At 40.8% G+C, this 22,398-nt stretch overlaps 2 protein-coding genes across 2 annotated transcripts; one reads left to right on the top strand and one right to left on the bottom strand.

The window, feature by feature from the left end:
- The first annotated feature begins 4,307 nt into the window (after positions 1-4,307).
- LOC120105218 lies at positions 4,308-5,771 on the top strand. The gene is made up of 2 exons (XM_039117477.1): positions 4,308-5,246; positions 5,604-5,771. Exons 1-2 carry the CDS (start codon positions 4,308-4,310, stop codon positions 5,769-5,771), a joined length of 1,107 nt encoding a protein of 368 aa, XP_038973405.1.
- Positions 5,772-6,088: 317 nt separating this feature from the next.
- On the bottom strand, positions 6,089-14,429 carry LOC103696899 (spermine synthase-like). The gene is made up of 12 exons (XM_008778619.4): positions 14,289-14,429; positions 13,754-13,977; positions 13,553-13,597; positions 12,837-12,913; positions 12,593-12,715; positions 12,079-12,183; positions 11,925-11,997; positions 11,656-11,727; positions 9,809-10,004; positions 8,701-8,830; positions 7,112-7,183; positions 6,089-6,404 (listed from the first exon to the last, which is right to left on the bottom strand). The coding sequence occupies exons 2-12, from the start codon at positions 13,944-13,946 to the stop codon at positions 6,315-6,317; spliced, it is 1,176 nt and encodes a 391-aa protein (XP_008776841.2). The 5' UTR covers positions 13,947-13,977; positions 14,289-14,429; the 3' UTR covers positions 6,089-6,314.
- Positions 14,430-22,398: the final 7,969 nt, after the last annotated feature.

Genomic DNA, 22,398 nt, shown 5'->3' with positions numbered 1-22,398 from the left:
TGCCGGGGACCAACCAGTTGGGTAGAACAGTGGTATGGCTCCGGTTGCCAAGTTTGCCGACGGAATACTGGTCGAAGGAGACGATCTGGGGTATTGCGGCGAAGGCTGGGCGACCACTGGCGCTGGACAAAGTCACCGACGAGGGTCGGAAACTTGGCTTCGCCCGTGTCAAGGTGGAGGTGGATGCGGGTGCGCCGTTCCGGCCGGGAACTTTCATCAAGGTGGGATCCGACCTACATTGGCAGGCTTTCCGCTACGAAAGCCTGCCTGGGTTCTGTTTTAAATGTGCCCGACTGGGGCACGAAGAGGGGACATGCCCCTTTCCTCCTACGGCTTCGGCGACGCCCGAAGATCTGGGAGATCTTCGCACCCAGCAAACCGAGGTGGAGAACCTCCCCCAGGAGTCGGTACTTGAGTTGAAGAAGGGAGATGACTCGGGGAGTCGGCTGCCTTTCGGCCCGTGGTTGACAACATCCAAGGTATGGCAGCCGAAGGCGAGTAAGCCTATGAAGAAGGCCAACGTGACGAAGGTTGGCCAGACTGTGCCGGTGCGAGATCACCCCCCTGAGTCGGAGCCGAGGTCTCCTACTGCTGCGCCGAACGTCCTGGTGTCACCCACGGATACAGACGGATGGCAAAAACCCACTAAACTGGCTAGGAGAAGATCGCCGGAGATGAAGACGAAGGGTGTTCCGGCGACGGAAGCCGAGATGACCCCACTCGGTGGGGTGCTAGGGTCCGACCTGGACTCTGTTAAAGGGTCGGGTTCAACCAGTTTCGTGGGACAACAGGGGGGAACGGAGCTGGGAACTATTCTGGGCCTGACCCACACTGGCGGTGACGGGCTGGACCTGGCGGAAAAGAGCCTGGCTACTGCGACTGGGCTGGCCCATGGACAGGGCAAAAGCTCGTTGAAACGAGTCAGAAGTCCGGCTAAAGGGAGCGGTGGATCGGGAGTGGGTAGGGCTGGGTTGACTCAGTTGGCCCGGTCGGCGTCTTCGACTTCTCTCGAAGACCCTCGACTACGCCGGAGGGAGGAAGGTCGGAGGCACTTCCGGAGTGCCTCCCTGCCGCCGGCGAGAGCCCCCAGCCGTCCGAAGACGGGCGGTGGCCCAGCCGTTCCTGATGCTGCGGGGACCCGACAAGCGGAGGAGGGCATACCTGTGGCGAGTGCGATGATGGCAGCAGGCGAGGTTCCACTCCCGGGTGCGGTCGTGGCTGACAACGGCGGCAGTGCTCCAGCTAAAGGGAAGGAGGTGGCGATGGACCTGCAACAGCGGAGGGAGTTGCTTCCGGTACCGGGGTCGCAGGGGAAGGCATCCTCTTTGAAGGGTCAGAGAGACAAGGGGAAGGGGAAGAAGGAAACAGTGGATGTGGAGGAATCCCTCAGCCCGCTTGCAGCTCCGGTAAGGCAATCCCCATCGTCTTCTGCGGGGGTGGTGATGAGGGGAATATTAGGGGGCATGGGACAGAGCACCACTTCTCCTATTCAAGAGCATGGGAAGATAGTGGACTTGCTACGTGCAGCAATTCAGGGAGAGGGAGATTTGGTGAAGCAGGATGGGACTGCACATGTTGTGGGAAGCCCGAGTAGACAGGGCCACACCTCATCCCACAGTGTTAAATGAAGATTTTAGCTTGGAATTGTAGGGGGGCGGCCAAGCCTTCATTCATGTCTACTTTCAAAAGGTTAGTGCAGCTTCACTCCCCAGAGATCTGCTTTCTTTGTGAAACGAGGGTGTCTGGAGAAGGGTTGCGTCGAGTGCAGCGACGCATAGAATTTGAGTGGGATTCCTTTGTAGTAGAGTCTCAGGGTATGTCTGGTGGTATTTTGATGCTGTGGAGGCGAGGGGTAGCTTCTGTGGATGTCTTTCGTAATTGTGCTCAGCAGGTGGTGATGGTCATCTCAGAACCGAATGAGCTACCATGGGTCCTGTGTGGGGTGTACGCTAGTACTGATTACCGGTCGAGGAGAGTCCTTTGGGGTGAGCTGACCGGTTTGTTGACTCAGGGAGTCCCGACTGTGGTGGTGGGGGACTTTAATTGCATTCTTAGCCCTAATGAGAAACGGGGTGGTAGGGCCTACTCTGATTCAGTGGACAGGAGGGAGTTTCGGGAGTTTGTTGATGATGCCGGCCTTGTGGACCTTGGCTTCTCCGGGCCGCGATTTACTTGGTGTAACAACCAGCTTGGACGTGCGCGAGTATGGGAGCGGCTGGATAGGGCTCTTGCATCTTCGGACTGGATCCAGCGCTTCCCATCATACCAGGTTAGTCACCTTGCTCGGGTTGCCTCAGATCACTGTCCTCTTTTGATTTCTACAGATCCGTGCTCCAGCCACCATAGTCCATTCCGATTTGAGAAGCTATGGCTGTCGTACCCCCAATCTTGGGAAATAGTTAGGGGGGTCTGGGGCATGCCAGTGCATGGAGACGCCATGCAAAGGGTGTCGCGCAGATTGGAGCTTACTAAAAGACGCCTTCGCAGATGGAACCGGGAGGTTGTGGGCAACATCTTTCGGAGACTTGAGGAGGTGGAGGGGTTGATTACGGAACTTCAGGGAAGAGAGGATCGAGATGGGGCGCTGGAGGAGGATGAGATGGCAGACCTACGGCGTCACTTGTCCTCTCATCACTCGTTACTGCATCAGCAGGAGATCTTCTGGAGGCAGAAGTCGAGGACACAGTGGGTCAGGGAGGGAGATCGAAATACTAGCTTCTTTCATCGATCGACGATCATCAGGAGGCAAAGGAACATGATACGATCTCTGAGAGTTGGGGCGAGTCAGCGGGTGGAGGGGGACTCGGCAGTGAGGCAGGTGATGTTCGACTTCTTCAGGTCTAGATGGACGGAGGTGGGGGGGGGCACATATGCTTGGTGAGCTCCCTAGGCCGGCGGTTAGGATTGAGGAGGGTGATAATGAAGCATTGATTCAGCCAGTGTCAGCTAGAGAGGTGCAGGAGGTTGTATGGGCCTTAGCAGAGGACAAGGCTCCTGGACCGGATGGATTCCCACCTTTTTTCTTTCGGAGATATTGGAGCATCATCCGGTGGTCTGTGGTGGAGGCAGTGCAGCTATACTTTAGCAGGGCGGTGATGGCAGATGATTGGCAGGCTACTTATATTACTCTGGTTCCGAAGCGTCAGGATGCGTCGGAGCCGGGCCACTATCGGCCTATTAGTTTGTGTACTACTTTGTATAAGATAGTGGCAAGGATTATGGCAGGGAGGATGAAGGCCTTGATGCCTAGCATTATCAGTCCGGAGCAGGGTGCGTTTGTGGGAGGGAGGAGTATCTCAGATAACATCTTACTAGCTCAGGAGATGATGGGAGACTTACAGCGGGCCCCGAGGAGGCGATGTTTGATGGCAGTGAAGCTGGATATGGAGCGTGCTTATGACCGTGTTCGATGAAATTTTCTTAGATGGGCACTGGAGAGCTTTGGGTTCCATCAGACCTGGATTGACTGGATCTTTGGCTGCGTGCAGGGGTCTAGATTCTCCATCTTGGTCAATGGTACGCCATCGCCCTTCTTTCGAGCTTCTCTAGGGCTTCGTCAGGGGTGCCCTCTATCCCCTTACCTGTTCATCATATGTTCTGATGCACTATCTCGAGCTTTACATGTAGCAAGCGAGAACCGGGAGTTGGCTGCTTATAGCCCAGCCCCGGGAGCTCGCCCTATTTCTCACCTCCTTTTTGCAGATGACTGCCTGCTACTAGTCAGGGCGAGGGTGAGGGATGCGCGAGCCCTCCGGAGGGTTTTGATGGAGTATTGTGCGGCATCTGGACAGAGGATCAATTGCCAAAAGTCTTCCATTCACTTCAGTCCGAGCACGGAGCGGAGAGTCAGACACGAGATCAGAGCGATATTGGAGATGCGGGAGCAGGAGGGGGCATTGGACTATCTGGGAGTTCCCATCACAGGGAGGAGGCTGCGGACGACTGAGTGTTCCTTTTTGGTGCAGAGGGTGCGGAGCAGACTCGAGGGCTGGAGAGCCTCGTCACTCTCCATGATGGGCAGGTTGACGTTGATCAGGTCTGTCTTATGCTCTATGCCTGTTTACATTATGGCCCATACTACTGTGCCGAAGACGGTGTTGGCAGGGATAGAGCGGAGTATGCGCAGCTTCCTGTGGGGCTCCTCTGGGAGGGGTCAGGGGGTACACCTGGTTGCCTGGGGGAGAGTTTGTCTGCCTCTGAGGGAGGGGGGCCTGGGGGTGCAGTCACTTTTGGCGAGGCGTGAGGCACTCCTGGCGCGACGAGCAGTGTAGGTTGTTCTGGAGCCACACGGGCTTTGGAGTCAGGCCATGATAGCGAGATATGGTCGGGCTGGCTCAGTAGGCCAGGTGGTGGGCGGCCGGAGGGCGTCTTTCATGTGGCGGGAGGTTGGGAGGTATATGCATATGGCTTTGACACATACTAGGTGGTTGATAGGCGACGGACGGAGCATTGATGTGATGGAGGACCCTTGGGTGGACGCACTCCCGCTGAGGCTGTGGCCGACGATGATCAGCGATGAGGAGACTGTTGGGCTCCGAGTGTACGATCTCTTCAGGCCTGGGGAGGCCGGGTGGGATGAGGACAGGCTGGGTCAGTTATTCGGGGAGCACTTAGCTGAGCGGGTACGGGCCCTCCCTGTCCCGGGATCAGCAGGTCCGGATGTTAGGGTATGGAGCACCACTTGTACAGCCAGTGTCAGGGTTGGTGATGTCTCTCGGGTTATTCAGCAGGAGTCGGAGCTGGGGAGGGACTGTGGCTGGGTTTGGAGATTTGGGCTACACCAGAGGGTTGCATTATTCCTCTGGAAGGTAGCCTGGGATCGACTGCCGACGAGCTTGGTGCTGAGCCGACGGGGAGTTAGCATTCCTCCTCTATGCCCGTCCTGTGAGACAGAGGAGTCGACGGACCATGTACTATTCCAGTGTGTCTGGGCGCAGTCGGCTTGGAGACTTTCTGGGCTTCCGGAGGCTGCATGGAGGCGGAGGGACTATTTTCTAGAGGAGGTCCGAGGGTGGTCCGGTTCCCACCAGATGCGTTCTGTGGCCATTAGGGCGTCCTGCATAGTCTATCAGATATGGTTGGCCAGGAACGCCCGAGTTTTTGGTGAGCCTAGCCTGTCCCCACGATTTGTGATGGAGCGGGCGCGGGCACAGGCAGCTGAGATTCTTCAGGCAGGTCCGGATCATAGACCTTTGACAGCTCAGGACATCTGGGGCTCCCATGCTGCTTTGGCAGCCTCTCATACGGTGTTTTTCACCTGGGAGCCCCCACCCCTAAGCTTCCTCAAGGTCAATTTTGATGGCTCGGTCCGGGATGGTGGCAGGAGGGGAGGAGCAGGGTTTGTTATCAGGGGGCCGAGTTCCAGCACGGTGGCAGCAGGGGGTTGTCAGATCTTTGACACCTCGGTCCCTGGGGCTGAGCTACGGGCGGCTTGGATGGGCTTACGATATGCACGACATGTACTTCGGGCGAGTTCCATTCTCTTGGAGGGTGACTCGACCACGGTGATTGGCTGGGTCCGACAGGGCCCCCACAGAGGTGGAGGGGCTCATCCTTTGCTCCGTGATATATGGTTGATGGTGAGGGAGGGGTGTACTTTTCAGGCTAGGCATATATACCGTGAGGCAAATGGGGCAGCTGATTGGGTGGCGTCGTATGTGGCGAACCACTCAGGAAGCACCCTATGGGTTGGGGTGGATGACTTGCCCGGTGCATTCCGGGACCTTTTGTTTGCAGATTCTGCTGGGTGTATTCGTACCCGTGTAGTATGATATGTCCGTTGCTAGCAAAAAAACAAAAAAAAAAAAAAAAAAAAAAAAAAAAAAAAAAAAAAAAAAAAAAGGAACTCCAACTAGACCGGAGGTTTTCCCCCCTTCTGGCCGACTTCTTAGCGAATGTAGCCAGTGAGGAAGTCCAACCGGACCGGAGGTTTTCCCCATCTTGCTCCACCGGATGCTTGGGGAACCCCTTCCCTCGTAATTAATTGGCTTTCCTTGCAACCAAAAAAAAAATCCAGAAAATGCCATTTCCGAACTTCCAACCGGACATTTTAAATGAGAAGATAACTGGTAAGGAGAAAACGAAGAAATATCACACTCGCACACAATATGGCCTCATTTTATTTACTATTGGCTAGCCAATGATCAAAATTAATTGTACACCATAGAACCAGTAGTCCAAACGTTTCCATATGCTTCCCAAACCAACTGCTTGTCGGATACAACATCATGCAATACGCCCTGCATCACTTCTACAAGTTTTTTATTCAGCAAACTTCAATCTTTAACTTTCCTGTTGTCCATATTGTGATAGAATCATTTAGCCCCATTAAGAGAGGTCTGAGGAGAAGAATTTTCCTTGTCTGCATCCGTCTCCAATACATAATTTGTCTGTGTTGGTTGAACCTGCCAACACAGAAAGTAATGACTCTTTTTTACACGAAGAATTAAGGTCATAAAAATTCTATTCTGATGTGCACTGTAGCTAACTGATATAATGGTCACTAAAACAAAGAATAAAAAGAAAGGCATAATTAACATATACATCAATGACACAATTAGAAGCTTGCATGTCGATAAATATCAATTACAAATCATGCATTTGCATAATTTTTCACATTTCCTTTAAGAATTTCAGGGGAATTTCGGGGCTTTAGACTACATCAGGCGTGTGATATGCATTCCATAATTGCCTTGACCTGTTAAGTTGGTCAATCAAGGGCCGTTTGGAAACTTCCTGACAGATGCGGGATCAGTTAGAGAGAGTGGGTGACAGAGAAGGAAGAGGAGGAGAGCAGGAAAGCAGGAGAGGATGAACACGCATGTTGCAAGGCCCAAACCCATGGTATCAATTTTTTTTTTTTAAAAAAAGGACTTCTAGAGGTTTTTTTATTTTTAATCGCACAAGGACCAGGCCATGATCTCCCTCCTCTCCCTTCTCTCCCCCCAGCCACTCTTCCTCTCTACCTATCCTGCCAGATCTGACGGGATGTTGCCAAACACGCCCTCCAAGGTTTTTGCAAATTATACTGTCAAACTTTCCAGTGGAAAAGCAGCCATAAATAAAAGAGTAGCGAACTTGCAAAACAAGGGTTATAAGATTTATACTATACCATTGGTGAACCATAGAAGGAGCTCAACTCTCTCTTTGCAAATGATGGCAACACAAATGCAGCCTTATGTATCTGCCAAACAGCATGAGGAATACCATGAACATATATTTTAACATGTTATAAAATCCTTAGAATAATAATATTACAGCATATGCTTGGCAGCTCCCAGTCATGAACATAAAACCGGCAGCAGCAATGTAGAGACACAAGCCTAGCTGAATTACTCACGGATTATTTTGCCTTCCTTAACAATCTAAGAAGCCATGTATCATCATACCATTACCCAACATATAAGCAGGATTTGGTTATGCATTCTCTGCTTAAGAACCTTTGCCATGTGGTTCAAACATAAACATCAAGAAGATGATTTATCTTCTGTAACGGCAAGTTTTCTAGATAGTATGCAAACACAAAGAGCAATCTTTATCGGAATGGAACTTGAAAGTGTAGCTAAAAATATAGAATATAATAAGGAAGAAGAGCCAACTTAATCATTTTTTGCATGCAAGCTCCCGTATTCTAAATTTCACTAAAGATATAGAAAGGGACCATGTATCGACAATTACATCCACATGTTTCTACAAAGGTACAACATAGCTATCATGCAGAACTCCTCGAAGATTAATCTAATTGGATAACAGTCTAACAATGTTAAAATGGGTTTGCATGATTAAAAAAATAATAAAAAAGACATGTTTGCATTATAAGTCATCATGTCATGGGATTTCGATGAATTAAAGCCTCATACTATGACTCAGTTAACATGCAAGATAGTCCTATAAATACAAGCTTTGCAAAAATCATGATCTGAGCATTTTTGTAACTAACCAATAATTTGACTGGTGGAAAGTAGATCCTACTCTGAAAGTCTAATTCTAATTGACAAATGAAAGTCAGCATCAGTTAAAGGCATCAAATATATAACATCATATGGAATAATACTAGACATCATTTGTTGGGACTGAGAAACAACCAGTCATCAGTTGCAACAGAGTAATACTTACCTCTGTCAGTACCCAGTTCAGACGCTCTTGCAAAAATAACAATGGCCAAGAAAACAGTCACTATGATGATCGGGAACAGTAAAATGGCTACAAGGGTATTTGGTATGGGTGATGACCCTAAGATCAATGGTGATATGGGTGGAGGTGATGAGATCACCATGTTTGGTTGCACCCCAGCGATTTGACGTAGCAGTGATCCTAAATCGCCCCCACTCTTAACATCACCACGCAACCTAGTGATATTAAACCCATCCTTGAGGACATGCCAACCCCAATTAAACTATATAGAATATGCCAAGGATAGTTTTTGTATTACATGGTCAGTAATCTTGGACTCCCTTGACGTACCAAACGGGTAGCTTAACTGTGGATACCCAAGAATCTTTAATCACTGAAATATAGCATACTATGGTGATCTTAGATCATCGGGGATTAGATTATCCCAGGATAAGGATCACTAGTGATCTAAGATTATCGTAGTGAGCCCATTTGGGAATGCCACCTAAATAAAATGAGGGAGAACTAAAAGGAGGGAAAATTCTGTTCATAATATTATCAACTCAATCACGATAGTAGTTAAAGTACCTCTGAATTATAGAATCTGATCTTCCTTTTTCCTTTGAATGCCTCTTCCTGCTTCTCGATTGGGTTTATGGGATTCAAGAAATTGACAGGTGGGCCATCCGTTGAGCATAACAAAAATCCAATCACTCCACTGCATGTCAAATGTGATCAATAAAGTACCTTAGTTGAAACAGGCCTACAGTATATGACATTTGATAAATTCATTGTTGTGAAGTGGTTCTAAATTTTGAACAAACTACAGGTACATGCATCTTTGTTTTGACAGAACTCGCTTTAACGGAATAAATAACTGCTTTTGGTAGAACTAGTTTGAAGAAGCATTATGAAACAAGAAAGTAGGCAATATCTGTATATCGCTGGGAGAGATCTTAAGAATAACAAAAATTGTAAAGCAGTTTATGTGAACCTCCTGAATTAGGAACTAATTGTTTCTATCTTCTCTACTATTAAGCAGGCTAAATGACTGAAAATGGACTTTGTAAACTTCAAAATGCAGTATAGAGTAAAGCTTACAACTCCTGGGAGGCACTTCCAACATGACACAACACAACTAGAAATACATTCTTTCATGCATAATATAATCATGCACAAGGATATCATAAAGGCAACTGTCATGAAAGTAAGAGATTCAAAATAAATTAAAACACCTGCAGAAGTCGAAAGGAATTCTGGAAACTATTCGTGCTAAATATAAAATTTCTTGAAGTCCCAATAACTTGGCAAGTGATATATCATGGAGACATGAAATTGCTATAGTTTTTTGCTCATCAAGGAAAATGAAAGATACTGTTATAGCTACACCCCTCCCACAACAAGTTTACTAGATTACAGTCATTTTCAATTTTAAGTATTGCACAAAGTGCCATCTATGAATAAATAAGGAACAAACCAAGATATAGATCTACCTACGCCCAGCTTGAAGTAGGCTTCCCCTGCCAAATCAGGAGCTTCCTATCAAGAAAAACCTGGTACTATATTATAAAAATGAGAAGAGAGAAAAGTGCACTATTAAGGACTCAATAATGTGCCATGCATTACTGGGAAAGACTAGTAAATAAAAAGATTCACCAAGCAATACAACCTAAGAGGAGAGTTTAAGGGTAAATACCTAGGATACGTAGGAACACTTGTCCAGGCATAATGGACAGAACCCTTGAAGGTCGCACGACAGATAGAGAGCATATCCTGAATCAGATGTGTATGAAGCCACATGCTCTCTGCTTGGTTACAAAGGACACCACCAGGCCTAAGAGCCCTTGCAATTGTCTCAAAAAATGGCTTTTCAACAAGCTCTTGAGCTGGCCCTATAATCGACAAATGACAGTAACAAAGTAAGAATGGATTCAATGATGCAAAATGAGATGTGGTAAGTTGCGGCAAGGCATAAATAGAGTCATAAGAAGATGCCAGTTTGCTAGTTCTTATTACATGTACAAAGACAATCATACAGGTGCAAGCAAAAAATTAACAAACAATGACCGATTAGCGAACAGCCAAAGAGTTGTCTCAAAACATTACAAAAGTACAATTGATGAAAAACATATTATCTAAACAGTATTTAGTTGCATTTTTAAAAAATTAACCATATCCTTCTTTAATGAGTCTAACCGCATGATCTATAAGTAGGTCTGTCCAAAATCTAACTGCCAACTGTGTTATAGATGCAAGATAGCTACCGCTTTGTCTAGGAATTGATGATCATCTCAAAGAGGATCACCATCACGGCAACTCACGGTTATACAATTTCTTCACAACTTAGTGGAGCACAATTAGATCCTTTGTGCCGACACATAGATGGAGTAACATGCTCATTGCTGGTTTTACTAGAGCAGTGAAGCAATTATCCAAACAAATCATGATGAAAACGAAAGATTAGTTCTCACCAATCCATCCTGATCCAGCAGCCTCTTCCCTTAGCAGATAAACCATGAAACTTGTATATAGAAACTCTTACTGTCATCATGTGTGCCATTATAATCAGTGGTCATCACTAGAGAGCTTCTTAACTACCATGTCATCTTTATCTAGCCACAGCTATTATTTAAAGATAATTTAATACTTGCTAAACAAAAATATACCTACAATGTACAAGATGTTGAAAGGCTCCACTGAAAAGATTTTACGTACTGAAATCTGCCACTACACTGTTTCCTTTAAAAAAAAATCACTTATTTTGAACCATCTTCAAAAGCATCTAGAAGGTCACCTAATTCTTATTACAAATTATTATAGCAATCTTGTTTAGCTATATAGATCCTCCAGACAGTTTTATTCTTATTCATAAGCTTTGTGATATTGACTGAGAAGAAAAGAATGCTCTATTGGAAAATGCAGCATGGTGTTCAAAAACTATCAGCATATAATTCATTGGTGAATATAATGTTTATCTAGTAGAACAAACTATGGGAAACCAAATTACATGTTACAGAGCATCCTATCTTGTCCCATGAGAGGCCAGCTCACTGAATGATGATCGCCAACCAACTTGTGGTTCAAGATGTTTTTAACTTTCACTAGCATAAATAGCAACTCTATATGTTTGCAAACATTACACAGCAGCCCCCTTAACCAAAGATGTAGGTGCCAGCCATGTCAACCTATGCTGCCCACCACATAATGTGTTAGTGATGGACAGGCATGGGGCAGGGCCTTGTGCTGGTTGAGTGCTAATGTTTAGCATCCAGCAGTGCTAGCGCATGTTGAGAACTGGCATGGCATGGCACAGCAGTGTCAGAGCCCAATGCAATGTACTTAAATTGTCATTTAAATAGACCATCATAATTTGAAGCAACCTTGCAAGGTGCAAGTTTGTAAAAGTTATAGCATCTCAAAACAAGTTATCAAGTATACGGATTTCTTGTTACAATTGAAGAGTTTCCTAATGCACCCTCCACACAACTAAGATGAACTAAAGCATCATATAAAATTCATTGGAACAGAAAACCAGCAACGCACCAATTGGGTCTGATGAGTCGACAATAACTGCATCATACATCCCTTCAGGAACATTTCGCAAGAATTCAACCGCTGTAAGAATGTCAAACAATCGATACTAAGTATTTTCTTAAGAAAGAAAAAGGCAGCCCAGCGAAAATGAAGATGCTTCTATATTGCATAGATATTCCTGCTGAATAATTTGAGCATTCAATTACAACATCAACAATAATAGTAAACTCATGAAAATGATAATAAAGTTCATGAAATTGCCGAAGTAGTGAAACTACCATCACCAATATGTAGTTGAACACGAGGGTCCTCAAATCCAACAGATAAATCTGGGAAGAACTTCTTGCAAACCTACAAAGAACATAAACATATATAAGCAAACAACACAAAATATGTTGTGATGTATGTGGTGGTAAGGATATAAATACACACATCTATGACCAGCTGATCAATTTCACATATGTCTATGCGCTCCACAGAACTATGTCGAGAAATTTCCCGAAGCACTCCACCGTCACCACCCCCTATGACCAAGACCTGCATCCAGAAGCTCCTGTGAGTTATGCACAGACATAAATCCTTTATATTCTGAAGTATAATGCATAATAAGGGTATGAAACTCAACCATTACCAGCATAGGAAATATGAATCTCATAAAGTTAACAAGGACTTCAATGGCTAAATAAATAATAAAATATGGACTTCAGGGGGCCAAGTACAAAATCATGGATCTCTGTGGATTTAGAACACATAATATAGCAAATTTTGAATTAAATCAGAGCAAGTATGTTAAAGTTCAATATTATGGGAAAATAAGATTTCAATAGAAAATAGGTGATGATCACAACTATAAGAAGGCAAATAAGCAACAAAAATTCTGCAGACTTGGACTTGTATTATCTACCGAATCACAGTAAACAGCAATATTATAAAATAAATAAATTACAGTTTTGGGGGATGGAATCGAACAAAGAGGAAGATGGGCAATCATCTCTTGGTAGGCGCATTCATCTTTATCCGTTAGCTGCACAATGCCATCGAGCACGAGTACTTTTCCATAAACAGAGGACTGCGGGACAAAGCAAGCAGCAATACCCTAGTCACTATATAAGCTAAAAGGGCCTGCAAAGGCTATAACAAGCATCTTTACAAAAAAAAAAAAAAAAATTGCAGCTGAGATTAATGTGAACCTCAAAAACCAGGATCTCTTGGTATTCTGATTTCCCCTGATATAAGACCTGTTCTACCTTCAAGGAGTGAGCTTCTCCTGTGCATAGCAATTCAAAAATGCATTAGTCCAAGCATCTCCTATCTCAAGACATGACTGCTACTACACCTCCATCAAAATGCAGCCTCTTTGACCAGGTTAATCCCAAAAACAGAAAAAATGAAAACTTCTTTTTGAAAAAATTGAATTAGTTGAGACTTAAGAGGTGTTGAAGATTTGTAAATAATGTGTTTCTGCGTCTTCATTGCAAGACACATAAGAGGCAGAAATGACGCTAAACCACTAGAATATGAGTTCGAAAAATACAACAATCTCTAAAGAGTTGGTCGCAGTGTTCAATTTTCAAAACCCAACAATTGCCAGCAATCGTAAGAATATATATCTACAAAATGTACAAAGTGCCTTCACATAGCCCGTCCTTAAAAGCTAATAGTACAATTAAATTGTGTTTTGCATGGTTATGAATGATTATGTTCTAGAAATACACCTGCAACTTTAGTGACTTGCTGATAACAGCTCAATATTTAATCCCAGAAAACTCAAAGGGAGCTGGCATGGATTTAGAAAGGTTCTTGGTTTCCTTTAGTGCCGTGACAAACATCAAACACACAGTCAACTAGAAAAAAAGGAAATAATCGAGCTAAAAAAAAAACAGAACCCAGACAGATGTGGAAGTACCAGGCCACATAGGGTTGTTGTAGTATGAGAAATTTCCGGCTTCACCTGCAAAGAAGGACAAAAGAAAAGAAATGCAATACATAAATAACAGGGGCAATCCAGATAAGAAACTATTGGTGTGATATTGAAAAAACAGAGAGATGTATCAAAAAAAAAAAAAAAAAACAGAGATACTTGACAAGAAACTCAGTAACTACTAACCAGAGCTCGACCGAGATTTTGAGAACCAGCCAGAAACCACGGTGGCATGGCATCTAGCTTCGGACTCGGCAACCGCTGCCCGCGCTTTCTTGCAGCAAGGAGGGAGATTCTCCAAGGAGTCCTTCTCCCCATTTCCATTCAAATCCGGCGTCTTCGGACCATCCAAACCTTTTCCTGCGCCACCTCCCTCCATGAATCCTGTTTCTCCTCGCGGTTTCCAGCCTCTAATAAAGCCATTCAAATCAAAATATTAAAAAAGAAACGATTTCCTCATATTTTTCCAGACATAATAGAGATTCTTGAATTAAAGAATGCAATCAGCGTTCCAGAAATCACCCAATAACTTCTTCGAAGGGAAAAAAGAAGAAAAAAGAAAAATCAAGAAACGAGATCCGTCGAGGAGATTGAAAAAGATTCGATCACACGAGAAGAACCGCAGTGAGATCGACGGATGAAATGCCTCCACCAAAACCCTAGAAAAGCCCAGAGAAGAGAGGGGTGAAGGGAGAAGAGCGAGGGTTTCGGTTAAGCTTGCCTGGTTTAGAAGGCGAACGACAGCGGCGAGATAGGCGGCCGATGGCTTCTTGCAGAAGAAGAAGAAGGAGCAGCCGGATTCTGTCCTCGCTGTGCTAATGGCCTTCTTTCTTTCCTTTTAGCATTATTCCTTTCGCTTTTTTTATCCTTTCCGTTACTTTTTTTTTTTTTGCCGTTTTTGGTAGAGATCAAATCGTTCAATTGCTTTCTTGCCTTATGGTGGAATTTTGCTCTCTTTATGCGGAAGCCGAACGGCGAAACCGTCATTATAGGTTTTTCATAGAAGTAATCATGTAAAAAATTCTATTTTTTATTTTAAAATTTTAATTTAATATAATTAGATTATTAATTTTTTATATTTATTTAATTCGGATCATACCTTATGTGACGTTAGGTGACAATTTGGTGGTGACAAAATTTATAGCTAGAATTTGAGTCGGTTGAATTTAAAAGTTTGATAATTTAATAGTACTAAATCAAAATTTTAAAAAATAAATAATTTAAATTTGTTATAATTATTATTTAGATTTTTTTACAAAAATATCCTTCTAAAATTTTAAATTTAAGTGAATACCTTCTTAAAATTTATATTTATTTCTGTATCATCATAAAATACTATTTTTGCACAACTATCTCTAATATAACGATTTTTCCAACATTATTAATAAAAAACAATATTTATTTTAATTAAAAATAAAATAAAATTTTAAAATTACTATTTTACCGATTGTTTTATAAATATTTTTTTTGGCACATCTACCCATTAAGAATATTTTAATTATTTTATTTTTAAACTATTAATTTTTTAACGGCGTTAGATGGCGTAGCTATACATGCAAAAATAAAAATAAAAAATAGACGGAATAGCAAAACAAGTATTTTACTAAGATATATATATATATATCAATTTTGAAAATTAATATTTAGGAAGATATTTATGAAGATATTTATTTATACAAAATTAATATTTAGGAAGATATTTATGTAAAAAAATAAGTATTTTTTTACTATATATTTAAAATATATAGTCATGTGATAGGAAGGATATGATTAGGTGAAACAGATGGTTAGGTGAAAAATATATAGTTAGGTGAGAGAAAAGATAAAGTCTCGCGTTACGAGTGGGAATTTAAGTGGTGCTGGGGAGCACCACTCTATTTTTTTTTTGGCCAACCCAGAAGGTTCGTACCCTTCTAATATGGATGCATTCAATAAAATAAAAAAAACCCGAAATATCATGGAACCCTAACCAATTAATTCACAGTTCCGAGCCTTATGATAAAGATGCGTGGAATTGAATAAGGCGCGCATGATTCTTGAAAAGCCCATCAATATTCAATAGTGGCTGCCTCTGTCTCAAAATGGCCTATCACCATCAATGAATCACCCTCCAAAAACATATGGTCAGCTCACATATCTAATTAACTCCTCTGTCCCCATAGAGATGTCATGAGTTTGACTACCACCAGCATCTGGTACTCTGATAATAAAAGATCTTTCAACAGATACAATTAGCATGTTAATATATATATATATATATATATATATATATATATATATATATATATATATAAAATATAACACATAGGAAGGTCATAAAAAGGTACCTGTGGAACTAACTCAAGCAATCCCTATATAGTGATCTTTCTTTTGAAGGAGAATACTGTGACATACTAATGAAAAATAATACTAGAAATGATGGCTAAACACTCTATTGTATATGCTCACATTCTTTTACAAACAAGTAAAAAAGAATATCCTTCATGTATGCTAGTATTTGATTTGGTGTAAAAGAAAATTTCCTATTATATGTCTCTTAATTTGTTGATCTTGACATCATGTTTTTTCAAATCTACTTATATTCTATTAATACCAGCCTTGGATGGGATATATATATACATATATCCATATTTTTTAACGAAGAACATGGAAACAAATATTAAATGGATGTTGAAATTAATATTCATATTTGTTCTAAACGGATATGTATACGAATCGGATATTAGACCTATACATATTTTTTTATACGAATATAGATATAAATTAGATACCTTTTTCGGATGTTAATCAAATTTAAGCAAAATTCAATAATGAAAACCAGCAATAAAGACATAATCATAAAAGAAAGATTCAATTAAAAATATAATTTTAGAAAGTATTTATTAACAATAAAAATTAATAATTTCGTAAAGAATATACTGCTCAAAGTTGCTCGTCACCAAAATAGACAGGATCTATGATGCCGCATCTCATGGTTGTCGCCGGTTGCAATCTCCGGATGAAAACTAAGAAGTGGACGGAATTATCGAAATCCTAGTTGCTTGAAGACGACAAAGAGGAAAGAGGGACGAAACGAATGAACAAGAGATTTGCGCCTTTCGGGCATGTAGGGTGATTTGAAAGATTTTATTCGAATCGAGTATTTCATATTTGGATTATTATCTTAAGTGACGGTCATCTGATATCTAAGTTTTCTTTAGTTTAGATTTGGTTAATCACTTAATTGGTTCTCTCATTTAACTTAAACTTTTTTTTTCACTTATCCTTTTTTACGGTTATTTGAATCTACATCGAAATCCAAAAAAATCATGTATATTTACAACCATATCCAAATTTGGAAGATTTTTGAGCTGACCATCCAGATCTGTATTCGTATCCGATCGTGATAAAAAAATAGTATCTGAATTCGATCCGATTCGAATATCGAAACAAATATGGTTAGATATAATCTGACCTACTTTTAGTCCCATTTTTTAATCTATGACAGCCTTCTAGAACTTACATTAAAACTTAATATGAAATCTATTTGTTTTGTTGGTCAGTATTTAAGATACATCAAATCAAATACATGCCAGCTAAGTCCACAATATGGTTGACTTGATTGTTAACTTCTCAATAAACATTGGTGACTCTGAAACGACTAAGCTACATGGTTAAAAACTAGATGATGGTAATATTGAATTGATGTGAATGCGAGTAAAGGGATAATAACTAGAGATTCAAGACATAATAGAGAAAAAATCACTCCCAAGTCAAACAACCTCAGCTCCAAGAGAGCCCATTGTAGACCCTCTCATGCCATTCTCAACGCCGCCACCTGCAAATTTGTATTGTGAAGTTGTGTTCCATATGCAACAATGAAGAAAGCAATTCTAGTCCTAACAACGTGCACCACACCTCCAAGATCCCCTCCATTCTTGGCCAATCCATGAAGTAACACAAGTGAAAAAAAGAGCACTTTCTCATGAAAAGATATGTTTGCAAAGGGATGCTTCTCCATGGATCAATGTTCAGGATTCTCTGCTAATCAAAGAAATATGACACATCAACTAACAAATATAAGTTAATTCACCCGACATTAGTCCTTCGATGGTGTATTGTTTCTCTTGCAAGGAATGAAATAGCGTGTATTATTCATCTAGCAACTAAAAGAGTAGTGTATTACAAAGAGAATAAAGTTTCTAGTGGAGCACTTCTATATTATGAAACATGTTTCAAGGGATAGTTGACTTGATATGCATTTTTCATTAGCATGGCATTAATAATATTTAAATATTTTTAATAGTTCAGCTAATAGAAAGTTAATGAAAGATGAATCTTACATGATTTAAGAGGCTTGTCTAATAAAATAGTCCTCCAATCATTAAGCTTTGCCTTTTCTTTTGTTTCAAAAAATGTTTTTATCTTCGAAAGATGTTTTTATAAGAACTAAGACTAAATGGGCAAATTTATAGGATAAGCTCCATTGGACAATTGACATGTCACAAATCTTTCATATGCACAGAATCAATTGTATTTTCAAAAACTAATATTTATTCTTTCTCATAATCCATCTAATATTATGTTAACGGAAGCTGCTTCCCATATTAGCTATCTTATAGGACTTATAAAATGGTTCACCAAGCGAGCAAGGAGTAATTTACCTGTACGTGAAGTAATCATTGATTAGTTCTGTAGTAAACATTGACATCATTTATGGTTTAGGAATTAATTAAATACACTGATAAGAAAGTCGTAGTCACGGTTTTAGCTTTTGCATGAGATCTAACTTACAATTTTTTTTCCTCTTCTTTTATAAGGATCTGGAGCAACGAAATTCCACAAATGAACTGTATTAAAAAAAAGAAGATAAAGTACATCATCATTTACTTTATCTCTTTTTAAACAAAAAGAAGAAAAAAGGCTGGAGGGATAGATTCTTTTTGTAGGTTCGGTGGGAAAAGAGATAAACTAAACTCACGATGATGTACTTTTCTTCTTTATACGAAAAGAAAAAAAAAGGGCCGGAAGGATAGATTCTTTTTGTAAACTACACTCACCATGTGATAATCATGCATCTTAAAAGATGGTTGTTGATGGTTCATGTACCCATCAATGGCAAAGTTCTGAAATGTTGTAACATCATTTTGACGTATAATTTCATTAATGGTGACTAATGAGATGGCCGACTTCCTCGCAGCTTCGATTTTCTTTTTTCTCACAAAAAAATCATTCGAACATGTATTTAGTTCTATATCGATTATTTACATAGGATTAAGAAATCTAAATAATACATTCCGACTAGCTATTTTGGATGAAATTCCGAGTTGTTACAAATAGTATCAAAGCGGAGCCAATCCATAACCTGTAACAGATGTGGACTAGGATACTATAGCACAGATCCATTGAGGCTAATTATGAGTGCAGGATATATGCACTAAGTCTCATTTCTGACAACCTAACATAATGTGCAGGACACGTTTGTTTTGTATGAAGAGGAGAATGAAGATTTAAGAATGGTCAAAAGAAGATAAAAAAATATTTCATATTTAAGTTGGAGTTTTTGAAAAAAAAAATAAGAAAAGCAGCAACTTCATGAAAATAATTTTTTTGTATGTGAAGGCAGAGAAAATGAAGAGGGTGGTGGGTCGAAGAAGAAGGGGGAGGACTGAAGGATGGCGATGGGGGATAGAAGGGTGGTGGGTTTTAGAAATGAATTCATAGCACCTTGGATTGATAGAGGAAGAGAAGAAACAGGGTAAGAGAAGAGAGACGAATGATGCCAATACTTTTCTGTCGAAGGTACTCAGCCATTTAAGACTGCAGTCACCTCCTCTATTTATATTGAAAAAAAACAGGTCTACAAGGCTTTTAAAAAGTAACTAAAAGGATGAAATCTCGGCAGAAGTATCTGCCAAAGATTGTAACTACGCAACCATCTACCCGTTCAACCAAAAGATTGGGTAACAGCTTGGATTTGAAAGTTAAATTGCACCCTACTTTATCACACCCCCTTAATTTAAATTAGTGAAACTCCAAGTTGTCTTCGAAAGTTGCAAAATTTTTCTTTTCCCAGAGCTTTAGTGAAAATATCTGCCAATTGATCATTGGTGCTACAGTACTCCATTTGAATTTCTCCTTTGTCCACTAGATCTCGGATGAAATGGTGCCGAACTTCGATATGCTTGGTGCGACCATGGAACATAGGATTTTTTGTCATTGCAATGATGGATTTGTTGTCGCGGTAGATTTGGGTTGCTCCATCTTGCCTTTCTTGGAGATATGCTAGAATTCGTCGAAGCCAAATTGTTTGACATTCTGCACTTGTAGTTGCTATGTATTCTGCTTCTGAATTTGAAAGAGTAACAGATTCCTGCTTCTTTGTCCCCAAGATATTACTCCAGAGCCAAGACTGTGCACAAATCCAGAAGTACTTTTCCAGCTATCAGCATAACCAGCCCAATCACTATCAGTATAAGAATATAATTTAAAAACATCCACCTGTCCATAGCGAATACCATAACTAAGAGTACCTTTGACATATCTGAGAACTCTTTTTGCTGCTCCATAGTGATGCTTGCCGGGATTGTGCATGAATCTGGACAATAGACTAACTGAAAACATAATATCTGGCCTAGAATGAGTTAGATAAATTAATCCTTCAATTAAACTTCTGTATTGCTTTTCATCTATTTTTTCAACACCATCATCTAAAACAAGCTTATCATTGGAATTCATCGAAATGTTTACCGGCTTACAAGCAGACATATGAAATCTTTTCAATAAATCTTTGGCATATTTTTCTTGACACAGAAAAATTCCATTAGAATCTTGAATAATTTCCATCCCTAAAAAATAACGTAAGAGTCCCAAATCTATCATTTCAAATTCTGACATCATGCATTTTTTAAACTCTTTAAGCAAACTCATTGAATTTCCGGTATAAATCATATTATCCACATATAGACAAACAATGATAATTTTCATACCTTGGGTCTTTACATATAGAGTTGGCTCATTTGCACTTTTTTTAAAACTGTGTTGGAGAAAATAGTTATTAATTCTACTGTACCAAGCCCTTGGAGCCTGTTTCAGTCCATACAAAGCTTTCTCCAATTTGTAAACTTTTTCTTCTTGGTCTTTTACTTCAAATCCTTGAGGTTGTTTTACATATATCTCCTTTTGCAATTTTTCATTAAGAAAAGCGGATTTCACATCAAATTGAAAAACCTGCCATTTTTTCTGAGCTGCCAAGGCTAAAAGTCTTCTGATAGTATCAATTCTAGCAACAGGAGAAAAAATTTCTGAGAAATCAATACCTGGAATCTAAGCATAACCTTTGGCAACTAACCGAGCTTTATGCTTTTGCAGTGTACCATCAGCATTGAACTTGGACTTGTAAATCCACTTGAGTCCAATTGCTTCTTTTCCTGGGGGCAGATCAACTAGCTTCCACATCTTATTTTTTTCAATGGCTTGCATTTCTTCTTTCATAGCCTGAACCCATTCTGTTTTCTATACTGCATCTTCAAAACAAGTAGGCTCAAACATAAAACATGCAAAATCAGCAAATCGGTAAATATCTGAAATCCTTCGAAATTTTGGTGGAGGTGAGTCAGAATCACATCTTTCATATGCATCTGAATCATCTGAATCACTTGTATGCATATCAGAATCACTAGGTATGTTATGCAGACTAGGAGATGTAAGTGAGGTATTTTCATCAGACAATGCGGGCAGGGTGTTGACATCAGGCAAAACTTTATTACCTTCTTCTATTAGAACTATAGGAATTTCAGCCACATTAAAATTCCAAGTTCTATTTTCATCAAAAATCACATCACGACTAATGATCAATTTTTTAGTTACAGAATCATATAGTCTATAACCTTTTGTTTCATTACCATAACCCACAAATATGCATTTAATACTTTTGTCATCTAGTTTGCTTCTTTTTTCAGTTGGAACATGAGCATATATAACAGAGCCAAATATTTTCAAATAACTCACATTAGGCTTTCTTCCATACCATGCTTCATAAGGTGTTTTACCTTGTACTGCTTTGGTGGGAAAACGGTTCAGCAAATGAACTATAGTAGCCACAGCTTCTGCCCAAAACACTTTTGGTATAGCCTTTTCTTTTAACATACATCTGGCTATCTCAACCACAACTCGGTTTTTCCGCTCTACTACTCCATTTTGTTGGGGAGTGTAGCTGGCAGTTAATTCTCTATGGACACCTGCATTTTTGCAAAAAATAGTGAATTCTTTGGAAGTGAATTCACCCCCTCTATCAATACGTAGAGTTTTAATAAATCATTCACTCTCTTTTTCCACAAAAGCTTTGAAAGTTCTAAAAACAGAAAATGTGTCAGACTTTGCTTTTAACAAATGCACCCACATCATCCTTGTGCAGTCATCTATAAACAGTAAAAAATATTTGCTACCACCCTGTGAGGTTGTCTGCATAGGCCCACAAATATCTGCATATACAAGTGCCAGGCGCTCTTGGGCTCTCCAAGAATTTTCTGTCTGAAAAGAATTTTTTATGATGTTTTCCAAACACACAGGATTCACAAATACTGCCATCATTTTGAATTTTTGGTAAGCCAACTACCATGTTTTTTTGACTCATCAGTTCTAATCCTCCATAATTCAAATGACCATATCTTTTATGCCATAAGGAAGATTCATCGGAGGCTGTAACAGTTAATGCGGGCAAGGATAATTCAGAAAACTGTAAAGGAAACATTTTATTTTTTGTTATTTTTACTTCGACTACCAGTTTTCCAGTTTTCCTTTCATAAACCTCACATTTGTCATCATCAAAAATAGCAGAATAACCTTTTCTC

This window comes from Phoenix dactylifera, unplaced genomic scaffold (genome assembly GCF_009389715.1).
Source record: "Phoenix dactylifera cultivar Barhee BC4 unplaced genomic scaffold, palm_55x_up_171113_PBpolish2nd_filt_p 000237F, whole genome shotgun sequence".
Lineage (NCBI taxonomy): Eukaryota > Viridiplantae > Streptophyta > Magnoliopsida > Arecales > Arecaceae > Phoenix > Phoenix dactylifera.
Note: the sequence above shows the minus strand (reverse complement) of the source record. Positions and strands in the feature narration are given on the sequence as shown.